Raw genomic sequence first — 17287 nt, 5'->3', positions numbered from 1 at the left:
CTAGCTTCATATCCACATCTCAATTCCACCCTAACCCTAGCCAAACCGAACAGGACGGAGGACCGAGATTTTATTTTTTGGCTGTGCTACAGACGGCTCAGTCGTTCTGCCCCTGAGCAAGGCAGTTAACCCACTGTTCCCTGGGTGCCGAAGACATGGATGTCGATTAAGGCAGGTCCCCGCACCTCTCTGATTCAGAGTGGTTAGGTTAAATGTGGAAGACACCTTTCAGTTGAATACATTCAGTTGGACAACTGACTAGGTATCTCCCTTTCCTTTCTATATCGGTCCGCTGATACAGGACTAGTAAAGGCCCAGTGCACTGGTTTTGTGAGAGAAAAAAAATCTTTTTTTTTAGGATTGTTTTTTTTTTCTTCAGATTTTTCAGGGGGTGCTGCAGCACCCTCAGCACCCCTAATTCCTGTGGCTATGTCCCTATTTAACCCCTGATTATGAAACAACAATCTGAACTCACTACCATTCAGAGAGAAAAGACAGTGCAGTAGAACATGAGGAGAGGATTTCTGAAAGTAATGTGTCCAATATCTGAGGCTGAACAGTTTGACATACAAATAATGTGTCTGAGGTTGAATTGCTTGTTTAATATTTCACTTGAAGCAGTATAGACTACTATTTTGAGGCTCGTGTAATTTTCCATGTAAGATGCTTGCTCTCCCTAGTGGACAGTGGGCGGCAGGTAGCCTAGCGATTAAGAGCGTTGGATCAGTAACTGGAAGTTTGCTGATTTGAATTCCTGAGCATTCTAGCTAAAAACTCTGTCGATGTGCCCTTGAGCAAGGCACTTAACCTTAATTGCTCCTGTAAATCACTCTGGATTAGAGTGTCTGCTAAATGACAAAACTGTGTTACTTATCACATGATTTTGATTTGAGATCCTTTCTCCACCATGTGGATACATTTACAAGTACTACTTGACCATCATCTTCATCCTCATAACAGTGCAATGCTTTCTTTAGCCTATAACCACTGACCTATAAGTAAGGGTATGCAATAAAGACCTACAACCCTTTACCCCTAAAACTTCTCCCAGAGTAAGCAAAGTCTCTCTCACAGATCCTCTGTCATTTTGCACTTTTAATTTGTATTTATTTAACTAGGCAAGTCAGTAAAGAACAAATTACTTTTTACAATGACGGCCTACCCCGGCCAAACCCGGATGACGCTGGGACAATTGTGCACCGCCCTATGGGACTCCCAATCACGGCCGGTTGTGATACAGCCTGGAATTGAACCAGGGACTGTAGTGACACCTCTAGCACTGAGATGCGGTGCCTTAGACCGCTACACCACTCAGGAGCCCAGATTTTTAAGCCTTGCAGATTTCAAAATGTGCATCAGTTGGTTTTGTTTACTGAGCCTAGTGACGGTGAATGTAAAACAGCTTGCAGTAGACCTACACTGCTCCCCACTCAGTTCAACAGCATCACAAAATAAGCCTCTTGATTTAGCCTTTTTCAACATTTGTATTTTGTTTCTGACTTGTAATGAGATGTCTGCACCAGTAGGACGCACTAAAGCACTACAGCAGACAATATATATAGACCTACTGATATCAATGTAACTACTACAGTACATTATAGCTCGTATTTCACATATGTCCCATTTCTATACATTGTCATGAACACAGTTCAGTCTACAGAGGCATGTCAGGACGTTGCACCTCTGCCAGATGAAAGTGTGCCATTCACTATAATGGATTATAAATCAGGATTCCTTTCTGTTTACATTAACATTCACTAATCCCAGATAATCTCACAGAGGCATTTACTGTTAACAGCAACAGGCCATTTTCAACCTCATTCAATAGGAATACAATAGATTAACGGATGGCTGGTCTTCAATCAATTGATGGGAGATTCAAATATAATTTTGAATATTGTAGAATGTTTTGAATGGCACACAATTATGAGCAGAGACAATGTTTTTGTTTGTACATGTTTTATGACCTATGCACATGTATTGATTGATTTTACAATTGGGTCACAATTTGTGTACATTCTTTGATACAATAAATCTAATCTACGCATTTAAACATGATAATAAAAAGAACAGTTATTACTGTGTAGCCTAGATAGGGCTACACACCATTTCCTAGACCTAGAGAATGTGCGCACTACTTGAAGAGAGGGAAAAGTAAACCTAGGCTACAGTATGGTATGGTCCTTTCTCACGTATTTCAGCGAGCTAGTTTGTAACCACCCACTTGAACCGGAACCTTTTCCATCAAACGGCTACAGTGTTGCTTGCTGTAAGTGTTGCTTGCTGCACTGACAAACGGATGCGTCTGTTACAATGTAGCGCTGTATCTTGAACGAGATCAGAGTGTTATTCGAATAGTTCTAAAATTATTAAAACGACATTGCAGATTTGGTTCAAATTGTAAGGCAACAGCCGACGGTAAACCTGGAGATTGCGTGGGCAGAGCAGATTTCTGGGTCCGCGGGGGGATTTGGCTCAGGGGGAGTAGCCTAGCATTCTGATGTATTTGTTCCTTCTAGTTTTAAATGGCTCTATGTTACAGCTGCCGCAAGTCAGGACCGGACAAGGGTGTGTAATCGAACGAATATTTCTGCAGTTCTATCTACCCGCGCGCTGACAAAGAATCCGCGTTTACGCCCCATCTCTCTCATCCATCCGTTTCGAGACCTAGGAAGACGCTGACGGAAAATATACTTTAGCCTTTCTAGCCTACTACAGGGACCTAACGATGGGGAACACCACCTCCTGCTGCGTATCGTCGAGCCCCAAGATCCGGAGAAATGCCCATTCGAGGCTAGAACCCTACCGCCCCGAAGCGGAGCTGAGTAGAGAGGATACGGGCTGCAACCTACAACACATCAGCGACAGAGAGAATATGGACGGTAGGACATAAATCATGTGTTCTTCCCACACTCATGCGAGGTTTAAGTGTTATTGAATGTGATTTTAATAGCCTATATTTGGTTAGGCCTATAACATGTTAGGCTAAAGGAAATTGATGCTTAATGTCATGATTATGGAAAACTCCATTTAGATAGGGCAATGCACATGAAACAGAAAAAACAACTAAAACAAAAACTGTTTTTGCAATGCAGTCATTTCCCTTATACCCAGAAAAAAATCCCCTAACTTGCTCATTCAGTTATCCATTATGAGAATACCCCGCACCCTATTCCCAAGGCTCAATAGTGCACTATATAGGAAATAGGGTGCCATTGAGAATGCATCCTGTGACGTCTGTCAGTGCCTGTGGGACCGGGGCTGGGCTGGACTGCCTTCCTGGGTTTGTGTGTGTGTTGGTCGGAACTGGGGAGAGTCTAGTCCTCTACTCTGGGCCCCTCCATAGGGCCCTTCCATGCAATGGGTGTGTTATGGGAGGACCAAAGTACTTTTGGTGTGTGTGTGTGTGTGTGTGTGTGTGTTAGTGGTGTGCGGGTCAGCTGTTTGTTCACCCGCACCAGCTTGCAATTGCTAATAACCAATCCGCAACCGCCCGACTGTATGTGAAAATCTGAGGCCTGCACCTGACCCTAACCTGCTAATATAGAAAATGCGCTGTGGGCTACAGTCAGATATTGCAGAACGATTTTCTTTTGACAGGGGGAGCAAGATTTTTTGTTGCCTGATTTAGATGTTTCTGCTGATAATTTCCAACATTTTGGTAGGCTATTTGTTAGTCAACTTGTCTAGAATTAAGTACATGCAGCTTCTCTTCTGTCATTATATGTTGCCCTAGAAGACTAAATAAACCCTCACCATAATAATATCATAAATCAATAGAATTAATGCTTCAATCTAGTTGACATTGGCTAAGCTCTCTGTCATCTCTGCTTCTTTCGCAGAGCAAAGACATTTAGGGACCTGGGATAAAATGCAATACAAAAAATAAATAAAGCCAGATTTTCAGTGCAAAATTTCCAAGTGACATCAGTTTGACCGGTTGTAAGGAAGTAGAACGCTTTGAAAGGGACCCAACATGTTTCTGGTAAGATTTCAGTTTCGCTTGGATTTCTTATTGTATGTAGTTGAAATAGCCTACAATTAGCTTTTATGAAGCTGATAATGATAGCACCTCTACAGATGGTATCTGTGGCAGGTAGCCTAGCGGTTAAGAGCATTAGGACAGTAACCAAAACGTCGCTGGTTTGAATCCCTGAGCCGGCAAGGTGTAAAAATCTGCCGCTCTGTTCTTGAGCAAGGCAGTTAACCCCCAACAACAACAGCTCCCCAGGCGCCGTGGATGTGGATGAAAGGAGGGGTTGGGTTAAATGTGGAAGACACATTTAGGTTAAATGCATTCAGTTGTGCAACTGACTAGGTTTCCCTTCCATTTCCTTTATCTAACTGTGCATTTGCATTCTCTCAAGATGGTGAAAGAAATGCATCATATTTCTTCATTCCTGTTCCTGAGTAAAAATGTTGCTTACATTTAGTGTATCATTTTACTGCAATAAATGCTACATTTTGCAGAAGTTAATATTAAGGTTATGTGAGATGTCATAGACCTACAGTCAGTGTCCAGATTTCAGTTTAATTTAAGAAGAGGGGGGGGGCATTATACATACATGCATACATACATACATACATACATACATACATACATACATACATTAGCAGTCAACATTTTGGACACACCTACTCATTCAAGGGTTTTTCTTTATTTTACCTATTTTCCACATTGTAGAATAATAGTGAAGACATCACAACTATGCAATAACACATATGGAATCATGTAGTAACCAAAAAAGTGTTAAACAAATCAAAATATATTTTTTATTTGAGATTCTTCAAAGTAGCCACCCTTTACCTTGATGACAGTTTTGCACACTCTTGGCTTTCTCTCAACCAGCTTCATGAGGAATGCTTTTCCAACCGTCTTGAAGGAGTTCCCACATATGCTGAGCATTTGTTGGCTGCTTTTCCTTCACTCTGCGGTCCAATTTATCCCAAACCATCTCAATTAGGTTGAGGTCGGGTGATTGTGGAGGCCAGGTCATCTGATGCAGCACTCCATCACGCTCCTTGGTCAAATAGCCCTTACACAGCCTGAAGGTGTGTTTTGAGTCATTGTTCTGTTGAAAAACAAATTATAGTCCCACTAAGAGCAAACCAGATCTGATGGCGTATTGCTGCAGAATGCTGTGGTAGCCATGCTGGTTAAGTGTGCCAAGAATTCTAAATAAATCACACACTTTCACCAGCAAAGCACCACCACACCATCACACCTCCTCCTCCTCCATGCTTCACGGTGGGACCCACACATGCAGAGATCATCCGTTCACCTATTCTGCGTCTCACAAAGACACGGTGGTTGGAACCATAAATCTCAAATTTGGACTCATCAGACCAAAGGTCAGATTTCCACTGATCATGTTTCTTGGCACAAGCAAGTCTCTTCTTCTCATTGGTGTCCTTTAGTAGTGGTTTCTTTGCAGCAATTTGACCATGAACAGTTGATGCTGAGATGTGTCTGTTACTTGAACTCTGTGAAGCATTTATTTGGGCTGCAATCTGAGGTGCAGTTAAATCAAATTAACTTCTCATCTAAAGCAGAGGTAACTCTGGGTCTTCCTTTCCTGTGGCGGTCCTCATGAGAGCCAGTTTAATCATAGCGCTTGATGGTTTTTGTTACTGCACTTGAAGAAACTTTCAAAGTTCTTGAAATGTTCTGGATTGACTGACCTTCATGTCTTAAAGTAATAATGGGCTGTCGTTTCTCTTTCTTTATTTGAGCTGTTCTTGCTATAATATGGACTTGGTCTTTTACCAAATAGGGCTATCTTCTGTATACCATCCTTACCTTGTCACAACACAAGTGATTGGCTCGAACGCATTAAGAAGGAAAGAAATTCCACAAATGAACTTTTAAGAAGGCACACCTGTTAATTGAAATGCATTCCAGGTGATTACCTCATGAAGCTGGTTGAGAGAATGCCAAGAGTGTGCAAAGCTGTCATCAAGGCAAAGGGTGGCTACTATGAAGAATCTCAAATATAAAATATATTTTGATTTGTTTAACACATTTTTTTGGTTATTACATTCATTCCATATGTGTTATTTCATAGTTTTGAAGTCTTCACTATTATTCTACAATGTGGAAAATAGGTAAAATAAAGAAAAACCCTTGAATGAGTAGGTGTGTCCAAACTTTTGACTGGTACTCTCTATATATATTTTTTTAAATTTATTTTAAAATTTTATCCAGTCGGATAAACACTCCAAACAGCCTACCCGACGCTCAGAGGCATCCACTTGGACCTAAAGCATACCATTACCTCCTTTTGTATCACATTCCAAGGATAAAACGGGGAGACAAAAATGCTTTTTTTTGGTCCCCAGGGAAAGTTGCACCCCTGATTTGAAGTCCCCTTCTTGTGACAGTTGCCTCACAATCATCACACGTAACATAGCCGAAACTGCTATCATTCTCTTTTACCACTTCATCAAATCTTTTCAAAACATTACTTTTATGGCCATCTCTTCTCTTTATTTTCAACTCTCCTTTTTGCAGCTTTTCTCTTCATGAATTAAACTCTGACATTGTCTATTTTGCCTCGGTGGATTGGCGTTCACTTTTTCTGCCCGTTCCCAAAAGCATTTGGTGGTTGGTGTGTAGGCTATTTAGTGTGTGTATAGTTAGGCCCCAAAGCTTAGGCTTATGCACTAATGCCAAATAGCCTAAAATAATGAAATAAAAACCTCAATGTAGCCTATAGATATAAATTGCACAATAATTATACATTTATGGATTTTTTTTCAAGTGGCAATATGTCACTTTTTGGGCGACCTGACCAAATTCACATCGAAATGTGAGTTATACATCTATCATTCTACTTGAAAGCAAGACTAAAGCGGTAGATCTGTTCTATGTGTGCTATTTCTATGCTTCCCGTTGTTTAGTTTTAGTTTTTTTACTTTCGGTTTTGTACACCAGCTTCAAACAGCTGAAAGAACCATATTTTTGCTTATGGAAAGTGTATTTCACAGTGGTTTAGATGGTACAATGATTCTCTACACTATAGTAGCTTATTCTGTCACATAAACTGAAATTAAGCAAACTATTACGTTTTAGCAACCAGGAAATGGCTGAGCGATTTCTCCATAGTGCAACTTTAAGGAAGGCTATTGATTTGTCTTTATTCAACCCGCCCCCCGCCCTTCATCCACACAGTATGTCATGACTTTAAACCCGCCCGCCCCGTGGATTTAACCGCGGGGGCTGACGGTTGTGAGTCAACCCGCGCATCACTGTTGTGTTTGTGTTTATCCCACACCAGCCTGTGTGTGTTTGTGGAGCTGTCCAGGCTACAGCCCTAATCTGGTGTGAGTTTAATGCAGCGAGTGTGCTCTACAGCTGTTAAATGTTTTTAAGCAAGCAGAGCTCCCTTCCAGACAGGCAGCCTCCCTCCACTAATGCAATTTATGCCTCTAAAATGAGACGGACAGAATAAAAGGATCATGTGAGAGCAGACGCTGTTTAGGGGCGAGAGGAGAACTGTGAGTGGAGATCTTAGCTGGCACAGGTATTCTGTGGAAAGATCAATGTATAACCTGTAGTTAGGACATTTATAGCCCTGTCATAGTATTGTGTTGATGAAAATGTCTGGGGGTGAGGCTGACGACACTGCTCGCGCGCCAACGAGCATCTGCGTTGCCAAGGGCTAAAATAGAAATCAGTTCTATTTCTGACGCAGATCGCGCTGCAAGTCCTGCCTCTCCCATCTCCTCATTGGTTTATAGAAGCAGGTACCCACATGCCATCTCCTCATTGGTTATACCCACGTGGGTGACTGAAAGACGAACGAGGTCAGTGGCGTTAATGCACCTAATTTATGAAAGTTGCCAATCGCAATATTAAAGTCAAGAGAAGAAAAAGCCTAGAAGGAGGAGAGATGACTAGAAACAATTTGGTTGATCGTTTTATGTGTGGATTAATTGTCAGAGTAGAGGACCTTGTGCATTTCAGGTAAAATAACTCAATATTTATATCCCAGGACAAATTAGCTAGCAACAGCAAGCTAGCTAGCTAAATTGCCAGAAATGTTTAATGCTTTTTGACCTGTCCCCAAGAGTTTGTTTTGATATTTTAACCTGCATGTTGTGATCGCGTTTGGTGTGGGGGGACAAAATACATTTTTGCACGATGGCGCACGTGCGCAGCCGGTTTGGGTTCCGTGTAAGCCTATAATGATGAGATGTAGATTTTAGAGCCCGACCGATATGGTTTTTGAGTTCAATTTTTTTTGGGAAAAAATTACCTATACCGATATATGGGCCCGATATACTGTTTTACTACAGGGAAATGAAAACATGTCATTTTTCCATACTGAAATCTCATCAATTGCCATCCAAAAGAGCAACTGTCCAATAACTATGCTTCAAATGTTGATTTAATGCATTGTGACAATAATGACACATCATGAGAATGGCCAGAAGTGTTCAGATCAGCCTGAGATTCCCTTTTCTCATCCTGTTTATTCAATATCAGTTATTTTGGATTTACCGGCAGGTATCGATATAGAGGTAAAAGGCTAATATCGTCTGTTAACATCGGTGAACCGATATATCGGTCGAGCTCTAGCTGATTCAGTTTACCAGGAGAATGTAGGATGATTGCAGTGAACAGGTATACAGGTAGCCTGGAATCCAAACTGAATGTTGCTCTGTTTCATTGTGAAGCAATGGTGAAAAGGAGCGATAGTCAGTTTGGATTCTAGGCTATTAGGACAATTTGAGAATACAGACAAGTGATGATGAATAATGACCTATAAGTAATAGTATCATCAATGTGTTAGTAGCACATGTGTGAGACCTGTGTGTGTGTGAGAGAGAGAGAGAGAGACCACTGTGATGTGATGAGTTGGGTGGTGTCTCAGACAGTTTGTCCAGTCAGTAAACCCCTGGGAAGCTGCATAGGAAATTACTAATGTGATGAGTCACCAGTCATTAACACCAGCATTGTTAATGAGACCTCTTTCTGCGGCCCACATGGCATCCTATTCCCTATTTAGTGCCCAACTTTTGACCAGGGCCCACAGCACTCTGGTCAAAAGTAGTGCACTACATAGGGAATAGGGTAGCATTTTGGGACGTAATCTGTGATTAACAATCAGAGAAACCAACCGGTATTCACATAACACAGATGTTGGGTAAAACAACACACTACAGCCTCAACTCCTCACCCTGTTACCTACCCAGTGCTTTAACTCAGTATCCGGAGTTCCTGGCTTCGGGCACATGAATTCAGTGATGTCAAATAAATAATTAGTCACATGCTTCGTAAACAACAGGTGTAGACTAACAGTGAAATGCTTACTTACGGGTCTTTTTCCAACAATGCAGAGTTAAAGGGATACTTCTGGATTTTGGCAATGAGGCCCTTTATCTAGCAGGTACCTATAGGCATCCAGTCATTGCGCTAATGCTAATTAGCAATGGCTCGCGAAACTACCTCTAACTGCCTTCATACTGGACACAGAGACATAAAAATGGTATCCGTGAGTTCATCTGACTCTGGGGAAGTAGATAAAAGGGCATTGCCAAAATCTCGAAGTATCCCTTTAAAGATACAAAAGCAAATACAAAATGTAAGTAGTGACACAAAGAATAAATACACAGTGAATAATGAATAGCAATAATGAGTAAACATAACATGGCTATATACAGGGATTACCAATACAGAGTCAATGTGCAGGTGTACGAGGTAATTGAGGTAGCTACGTTATGTAAATATGGGTAGGGGTGAAGTGAGTGCAAATAAAGGTCAATGCACATTTTGGGGAATATTCAGAGGTGGAAACTTTCCGTGGGAATATATGGGAATTAACGGAAATATATCAAATGTTATTTGTTACATACACATGGTTAGCAGATGTTAATGCGAGTGTAGCGAAATGCTTGTGCTTCTAGTTCCGACCATGCAGTAATATCTAACATAATCTAACCTAACAATTTCACAACTACCTTATACACACAAGTGTAAAAGAATTAATAATAATATGTACATAAAAATATATGAATGAGCGATGGTCGAACGGCATAGGCAAGATGCAGTAGATGGTATAGAGTACAGTATATACATATGAGATGAGTAATGTAGGGTATGTAAACATTATATAAAGTTGCATTGTTTAAAGTGGCTAGTGATGCATTTATTACATCAATTTGTTCATTATTAAAGTGGCTAGAGATGAGTCAGTATGTTGGCAGCAGCCACTCAATGTTAGTGATGGCTGTTTAACAGTCTGATGGCCTTGAGATAGAAGCTGTTTTTCAGTCTCTTGGTCCCCGCTTTGATGCGCCTGGACTGACCTCGCCTTCTGGATGATAGCAGTGTGAACAGGCAGTTGCTCGGGTGGTTGATGTCCTTGATGATCTTTTTGGTCTTCCTGTGACATCGGGTGGTGTAGGTGTCCTGGAGGGCAGGTAGTTTGCAATTTAAATGTAGATGTTTTTTGCATTGGATATATTTATCATGTCATATGGAGACAAACCTTTTACCTTATCATAAGTAGACATAATTGCAAATGATTAAATCCTTTCAATAGAAATGTAAAACTATTTAGTAATGAATTGAACTTTAATTAAATGAGTTGACTCTTCACATGGATGATTTCACTGAACGACAAAAGAAAGGGAATATTGAATGATTCCAAATGATCCATCGCATCTCCCAAAAACGTTTTCAACATACATCTGTAAAGTGATAGTCTAGAAATGACAGCTTTGGTTGTCTTCCTCTTAGGCTTCCATGTCTGGAACTCCTCAATGTCCACCTCTTGAACATCAGACTCTGAGGCCTCATCTTCACTGTCACTTTCCAACCTTGTTGAGGATGGCTCGTTGTCAGGCTCAAAAAGCCTCAGATTTGCCCAGATAGCCACACATTTTTCAACCCTTGTATTGGTCAGCCTGTTGCGTGCTTTTGTGTGTGTGTTCCCAAACAAGGACCAGTTGCGCTCTGAGGCGGCTGGTGTTGGTGGGATTTGGAGGATGATGGAGGCAACAGGGGAAAGAGCCTCAGATCCACAAAGTCCCTTCCACCAGTTGGCTGATGAGATATGTTGGCACGACTGCCATATTGCATCTCTATCCCAGACACGGTAGTGATGACACCATAGGCCTTGTTGATCTCTGCACCAGACAGGATGCGCTTGCCAGCATACTTGGGGTCCAACATGTACGCTGCGGTGTGTATGGGCTTCAGGCAGAAGTCTTCACGCTTTTTGATGTATTTCAAAACTGCAGTTTCCTCTGCTTGGAGCAACAGTGAAGTGGGCAGGGCAGTACGGATTTCTTCTCTTACATCTACAAGCAGAGTCTGAACATCAGACACGATGGCATTGTCTCCCTCAATCCGTGCAATGGCTACTGCTATAGGTTTCAGGAGTTTCAGGCTGCTTACCCCTCTCTACCAAAATAGATCATCTAGGAGGATCCTCTTGATGGGGCTGTCCATATTGACTGTGATATGGCCATTTCTTGACTCCTTCCCCTCCAGGAGACTGTCCAACATGATGACAACACCACCCCAACGGGTGTTGCTGGGCAGCTTCAATGTGGTGCTCTTATTCTTCTCACTTTGCTTGGTAAGGTAGATTACTGCTATAACTTGATGACCCTTCACATACCTAAACATTTCCTTGGCTCTCTTGTAGTGTGTATCCATTGTTTTCAGTGCCATCATGTCCTTGAGGAGCAGATTCAATGCATGAGCAGCACAGCCAATGGGTGTGATGTGAGGGTAGGACTCCTCCACTTTAGACCAAGCAGCCTTCATGTTCGCAGCATTGTCTGTCACCAGTGCAAATACCTTCTGTGGTCCAAGGTCATTGATGCCTGCCTTCAGCTCATCTGCAATGTAGAGACCGGTATGTCTGTTGTCCCTTGTGTCTGTGCTCTTGTAGAATACTGGTTGAGGGGTGGAGATGATGTAGTTAATTATTCCTTGCCCACGAACATTCGACCACCCATCAGAGATGATTGCAATACAGTCTTTTCTCAATGATTTGCTTGACCTTCACTTGAACTCTGTATCCAGCAAATTAGTAGATAAAGCATGTCTGGTTGGAGGGGTGTATGCTGGGCGAAGAACATTCAGAAATCTCTTCCAATACACATTGCCTGTGAGCATCAGAGGTGAACCAGTTGCATACACAGCTCAAGCAAGACATTCATCAGCATTTCTCTGACTACGTTCCTCCATTGAGTCAAAAAAACTTCTGATTCCAGGAGGACCATGAGCTGTTGCTATCAATAAGGTGTCTGATTCATCATTTTCACCTTAAATAGAAGTAGAGGGACTTTTGTCAGAGGTTGCTTGTTGTGAGCGCTGAGGGAACTATATGCACTTGTTGCATTCCTCACATGTGATTAGAGTAAAGATTAGAAAAAAATGAGTAAAAAATCAACAAATACAATTCCATATCCAGATAAATAGTTAAGCAGTTAGACTAAACAACTCCTTTGTAAGATGCATGTTTTAAAATGAAACGTATGGAAACACGTGAATTAAAACTCCTCAGTTAGCAGGCTCAAGCAAGCTAAAACCCACATGGTAGCAAAAACTAACTAGCAGAAATTGTTAATAAGTTAGAAATGATTTAAACACACTTTGCTGTAGGATACTAGTTACTAGTTAAAATCATGTGTCATATAAAATATATTCACCCCACCCAGTATTGTAATCAAAACTTACCAGTAAGCATGTAGTCCATGGCTCAGACAGTGTAGTAGTGTGGGCTCAATAGCATCTCATTAGTGGGCAACATCTTGAGAATCAGCTGTACATGTGATGGAAGAATGCACTGTCTATGCAGATGGTTACAATTCCATGGAAAATTTCCCGGAAAGTTTCCGACCCTTTGCAACCCTAATGCAGATAGACGTTCAAAATGGTATCCACGAAATCTTATGACTCTAGGGAAGTAGATTAAGGTCTTCATTGCCAAAATCCTGAAGTATCCCTTTAATTCTTTTAGATGTGGATACCGAGGAACTTGAATCTCTCGACCCGCTCCACTACAGCCCCATTGATGTGGATGGGGGCGTGCTCTCCCCTCCATTTCTTGTAGTCCACGATCAGCTCCTTTGTCTTGCTGACGTTGAGGGAGAAGTTGTTGTCTCTGACCTGCCTTCCTATAGGCTGCCTCATTGTTGTCGTGATCAGTCCTACCACCGTTGTGTTGCCAACAAACTTCATGATGGTGTTGGAGTCGTGCACGGCCACGCAGTCGTGGGTGAACAGAGTACAGGAGGAGACTAAGCACACACCCTTGAGGGGCCCCCATGTTGATTGTCAGCTGGTAGATGTGTTATTGCCTACCCTCAGGTGGCCCATCAGAAGTCCAGGATCCAGTTGCTGAGGGGGGGCAGGGTTTTTTCTGGAATTAAAGGGGCTTATGGGGTGGCAGGTAGCCTAGTGGTTAGATCGTTGGACTAGTAACCGAAAGGTTGCAAGATCAGATCCTCGAGCTGACAAAGTAAACATCTGTCGTTTTGCCCCTGAACAAGGCAGTTAACCCACTGTTCCTAGGCCGTCATTGTAAATAAGAATTTGTTCTTAACTGACTTGCCTAGTAAAATAAAAAAATGTGTTTTGAATTCATTATTACAGGTTCCAACTTTCATTCTTACTCATGGTAGTTCTTTAAGCCGATGCCACAGTACAGCAGCCAATGCTATACATTATAAGAAGCATACAATCTAGAGTCAGAACTGCTTAATAAACCTAATCCTAACAACATCATAGCAGCAATTGCTAGCAAAGTACTACAGTGATGTTATTCTAAAGATGATGGCAGTTCCCATCTAGTGGGTATCCCAGATCACTATCACACTATGTGGGTGGGGGTCCCTGCCATGTGAGGGCTCAGGAAAGCCGCAGACTGTTCTCCCTCAGCCTCCAGGAAAGCTCCAGCATAAAGCAGCCAGCCACAGTCTTACTAGGTCGGCTAGGATTAAACTTCCAGCTGCCAACCTCCTCTCCTCTCTACCCTGTCCAATCTCTGGATCATGTACAGTGGATATAAAAAGTCTACACACCCCTGTTAAAATGCCAGGTTTTTGTGATGTAAAATAATGAGACAAAGATAAATCAAGTCAGAACTTTTTCTACTGTTAATGGGAACAATTCAATTGAAAAACAAACTGAACTCTTCGAGGGGGAAAAACGAAAAATAAAAACCTTACAATAACCTGGTTGCATAAGTGTGCAACCCTCTTATAACTGGGGATGTGGCTGTGTTCAGAATTAACCAATCACATTCAAACTCATGTTAAGTAGAAGTCATTACACACCTGCCATCATTTAAAGTGACTCTGATTAATCACAAATAAAGTTCAGCTGTTCTAGTAGGACTTTCCTGACATTTTCTTAGTTGCATTTCAGAGTAAAAGCCATGGTCCGCAGAGAGCTTCCAAAGCATCAGAGGGATACAAAAGGGTACAAAGGGTACAAAAGAATTTCCAAAGCATTACATATACCATGGAACACAGTGAAGACAGTCATCATCAAGTGCAGTAAATATGGCACCACAGAGACATTACCAAGAACTGGACGTCCCTCCAAAATGTATGAAAAGACGAGAAGAAAACTGGTCAGGGAGGCTTCCAAGAGGCCTACAGCAACATTAACCTGTTAGGGCTAGGGGGCAGTATTGACACGGCTGGATAAAAAACGTACCCGATTTAATCTGGTTACTACTCCTGCCCAGTAACTAGAATATGCATATAATTATTGGCTTTGGATAGAAAACACCCTAAAGTTTCTAAAACTGTTTGAATGGTGTCTGTGAGTATAACAGAACTCATATGGCAGGCAAAAACCTGAGAAGATTTCATGCAGGAAGTGGCCTGTCTGACAAGGTGTCGTTCTTCTTGTCTCTGTTTATTGAAGAGTGAGGATCTTAGCTGTCCCGTGACACTTCCTACGGCTGCCATAGGCTCTCAGAAGGCGGCAAAATGCTGAATAGTGGCTTTGCAGGCTCTGGCTGAAACAAAGTAGCGCGTTTGGGTAGTGGCTGGTTACAGTACTGTGAGACTCAGGCTCGTGCCCGCGTCGACCGAAAGCTTTGTTTTCTTTCCTCTGTTTAGCTAAATGGACATTCCTGGTCAGAATATTATCGCTTTTTTACGAGAAAAATTGCATAAAAATGGATTTTAAACAGCGGTTGACATGCTTCGAAGTACGGTAATGGAATATTTCGATTTTTTTTTTTGTCACGAATTGCGCCATGCGCACGACCCTGATTTACCATTTCGGATAGTTTCTGGAACGCACAAACAAAACGCCGCTATTCGGATATAACGATGGATTATTTTGGACCAAACCAACATTTGTTATTGAAGTAGCAGTCCCGGGAGTGCATTCTGACGAAGACAACAAAAGGTAATCAAACTTTTGTAATAGTAAATCTGATATTGGTGAGTGCTAAACTCGGACATATCGAGTGCATAGAGGAGTTCTGTATCTATAATTCTTAAAATAATTGTTATGCTTTTTGTGAACGTTTATCGTGAGTAATTTAGTAAATTGTTAGTGAATTCGCCGGAAGTTTGCGGGCGGGGGGTATGCTAGTTCTGAACGTCACATGCTAATGTAAAAAGCTGTTTTTTGATATAAATATGAACTTGATTGAACAAAACATGCATGTATTGTATAACATAATGTCCTAGGGTTGTCATCTGATGAAGATCATCAAAGGTTAGTGCTACATTTAGCTGTGGTTTGGGTTTATGTGACATTATATGCTAGCTTGAAAAATGGGTGTCTGATTATTTCTGGCTCGGTACTCTGCTGACATAATCTAATGTTTTGCTTTCGTTGTAAAGCCTTTTTGAAATCGGACAGTGTGGTTAGATTAACGAGAGTCTTATCTTTAAAATGGTGTAAAATAGTCATATTTTTGAAAAATTGAAGTAATATCATATCTAAGGTATTTGAATAACACGCCACAGGATTCAACTGGCTGTTGAGTAGGTGGGACGCAAGCGTCCCACCTAGCCCATAGAGGTTAATGTGAGTCTAGAAGGAGAGCTTACAGTCTAGCCAGACACCTACAGTAGGTATTTATAGTTGTCCATATATTCTAATTCAGAACCGTCCAGAGTAGTGATGCTAGTCGGGCGGGCGGGTGCGGGCAGCGATCAGTTGAAGAGCATGCATTTTGTTTTACTAGCATTTAAGAGCAGTTGGAGGCCACGGAAGGAGTGTTGTATGGCATTGAAGCTCGTTTAGAGGTTTGTTAACACAGTGTCCAAAGAAGGGCCAGATGTATACAAAATGGTGCTGTCTGCGTAGAGGTGGATCAAATAATCATCCGCAGCAAGAGCAACGTCATTGATATATACAGAGAAAAGAGTTGGCCCGAGAATTGAACCCTGTGGTACCCCCATAGAGACTGCCAGAGGTCCGGGCAACAGGTCCTCCGATTTGACACACTGAACTCTATCTGAGAAGTAGTTAGTGAACCAGGCGAGGCAGTCATTAGAGAAACCAAGGCTGTTGTCTGCCGATAAGAATACGGTGATTGACAGAGTCGAAAGCCTTAGCCAGGTTGATGAAGACGTCTGCACAGTACTGTTATGATATCGTTTAGGACTTTGAGCGTGGCTGAGGTGTACCCGTGACCAGCTCGGAAACTGGATTGCATAGCAGAGAAGGTATGGTGGGATTCGAAATGGTCGGTGATCTGTTTGTTCACTTGGCTTTTGAAGACTTTAGAGAGGCAGGGCAGGATGGTTATTGATCTGTAACAGTTTGGCATCTAGAGTGTCTCCCCCTTTGAAGAGGGGGGATGACCGTGGCCACTTTCCAATCTTTAGGAATCTCAGATGGTTGAACAGACTAGTAATAGGGGTTGCAACAATGGCGGCGGATAATTTTAGGAAGAGAGGGTCCAGATTGTCTAGCCCAGCTGATTCGTAGAGGTCCAGATTTTGCAGTTCTATCAGAACATCAGCTGTCTGGATTTGGGTGAAGGAGAAGCGGGGCGGGGCTTGGGCCAGTTGCTGTGGGGGGTGCAGAGCTATTGGCCGGGCTGGGGTTGCCAGGTGGAAAGAATGGCCAGCTGTAGAGAAATGCTTATTGAAATTCTCGATTATCGTGGATTTATCGGTGGTGACAGTGTTTCCTAGCCTCAATGCAGTGGGCAGCTGGGAGGAAGTGCTCTTTTTCTCCATGGACTTTACAGTGTCCCAAAACTTTTGGGAATTAGTGCTGCAGGATGCAAATTTCTGTATGATACTGTATGATGAAGAAAAGGAAGACTACAGTGGTGTGAGTGAA

At 42.0% G+C, this 17287-nt stretch overlaps 1 protein-coding gene across 4 annotated transcripts in view; it reads left to right on the top strand.

Annotated features, from left to right (window-relative positions):
* Nucleotides 1–2232: 2232 nt before the first annotated feature.
* The window catches only part of ccny (cyclin Y), a 71530-nt gene continuing 56475 nt past the window's right edge, over nt 2233–17287 (top strand). For 3 of the 4 annotated variants that reach the window (XM_014157365.3, XM_014157364.3, XM_014157363.3), the window contains exon 1: nt 2233–2882. In XM_014157365.3, the coding sequence (XP_014012840.1) occupies nt 2729–2882 (154 nt within the window). In that variant the 5' untranslated portion in view covers nt 2233–2728. 4 annotated transcript variants of the gene reach the window in all.

This window comes from Salmo salar, chromosome 19 (assembly GCF_965601325.2).
Source record: "Salmo salar chromosome 19, fSalSal1, whole genome shotgun sequence".
In the NCBI taxonomy this organism is placed as follows: domain Eukaryota; kingdom Metazoa; phylum Chordata; class Actinopteri; order Salmoniformes; family Salmonidae; genus Salmo; species Salmo salar.
This window is presented reverse-complemented; position numbering and strand designations above follow the sequence as displayed.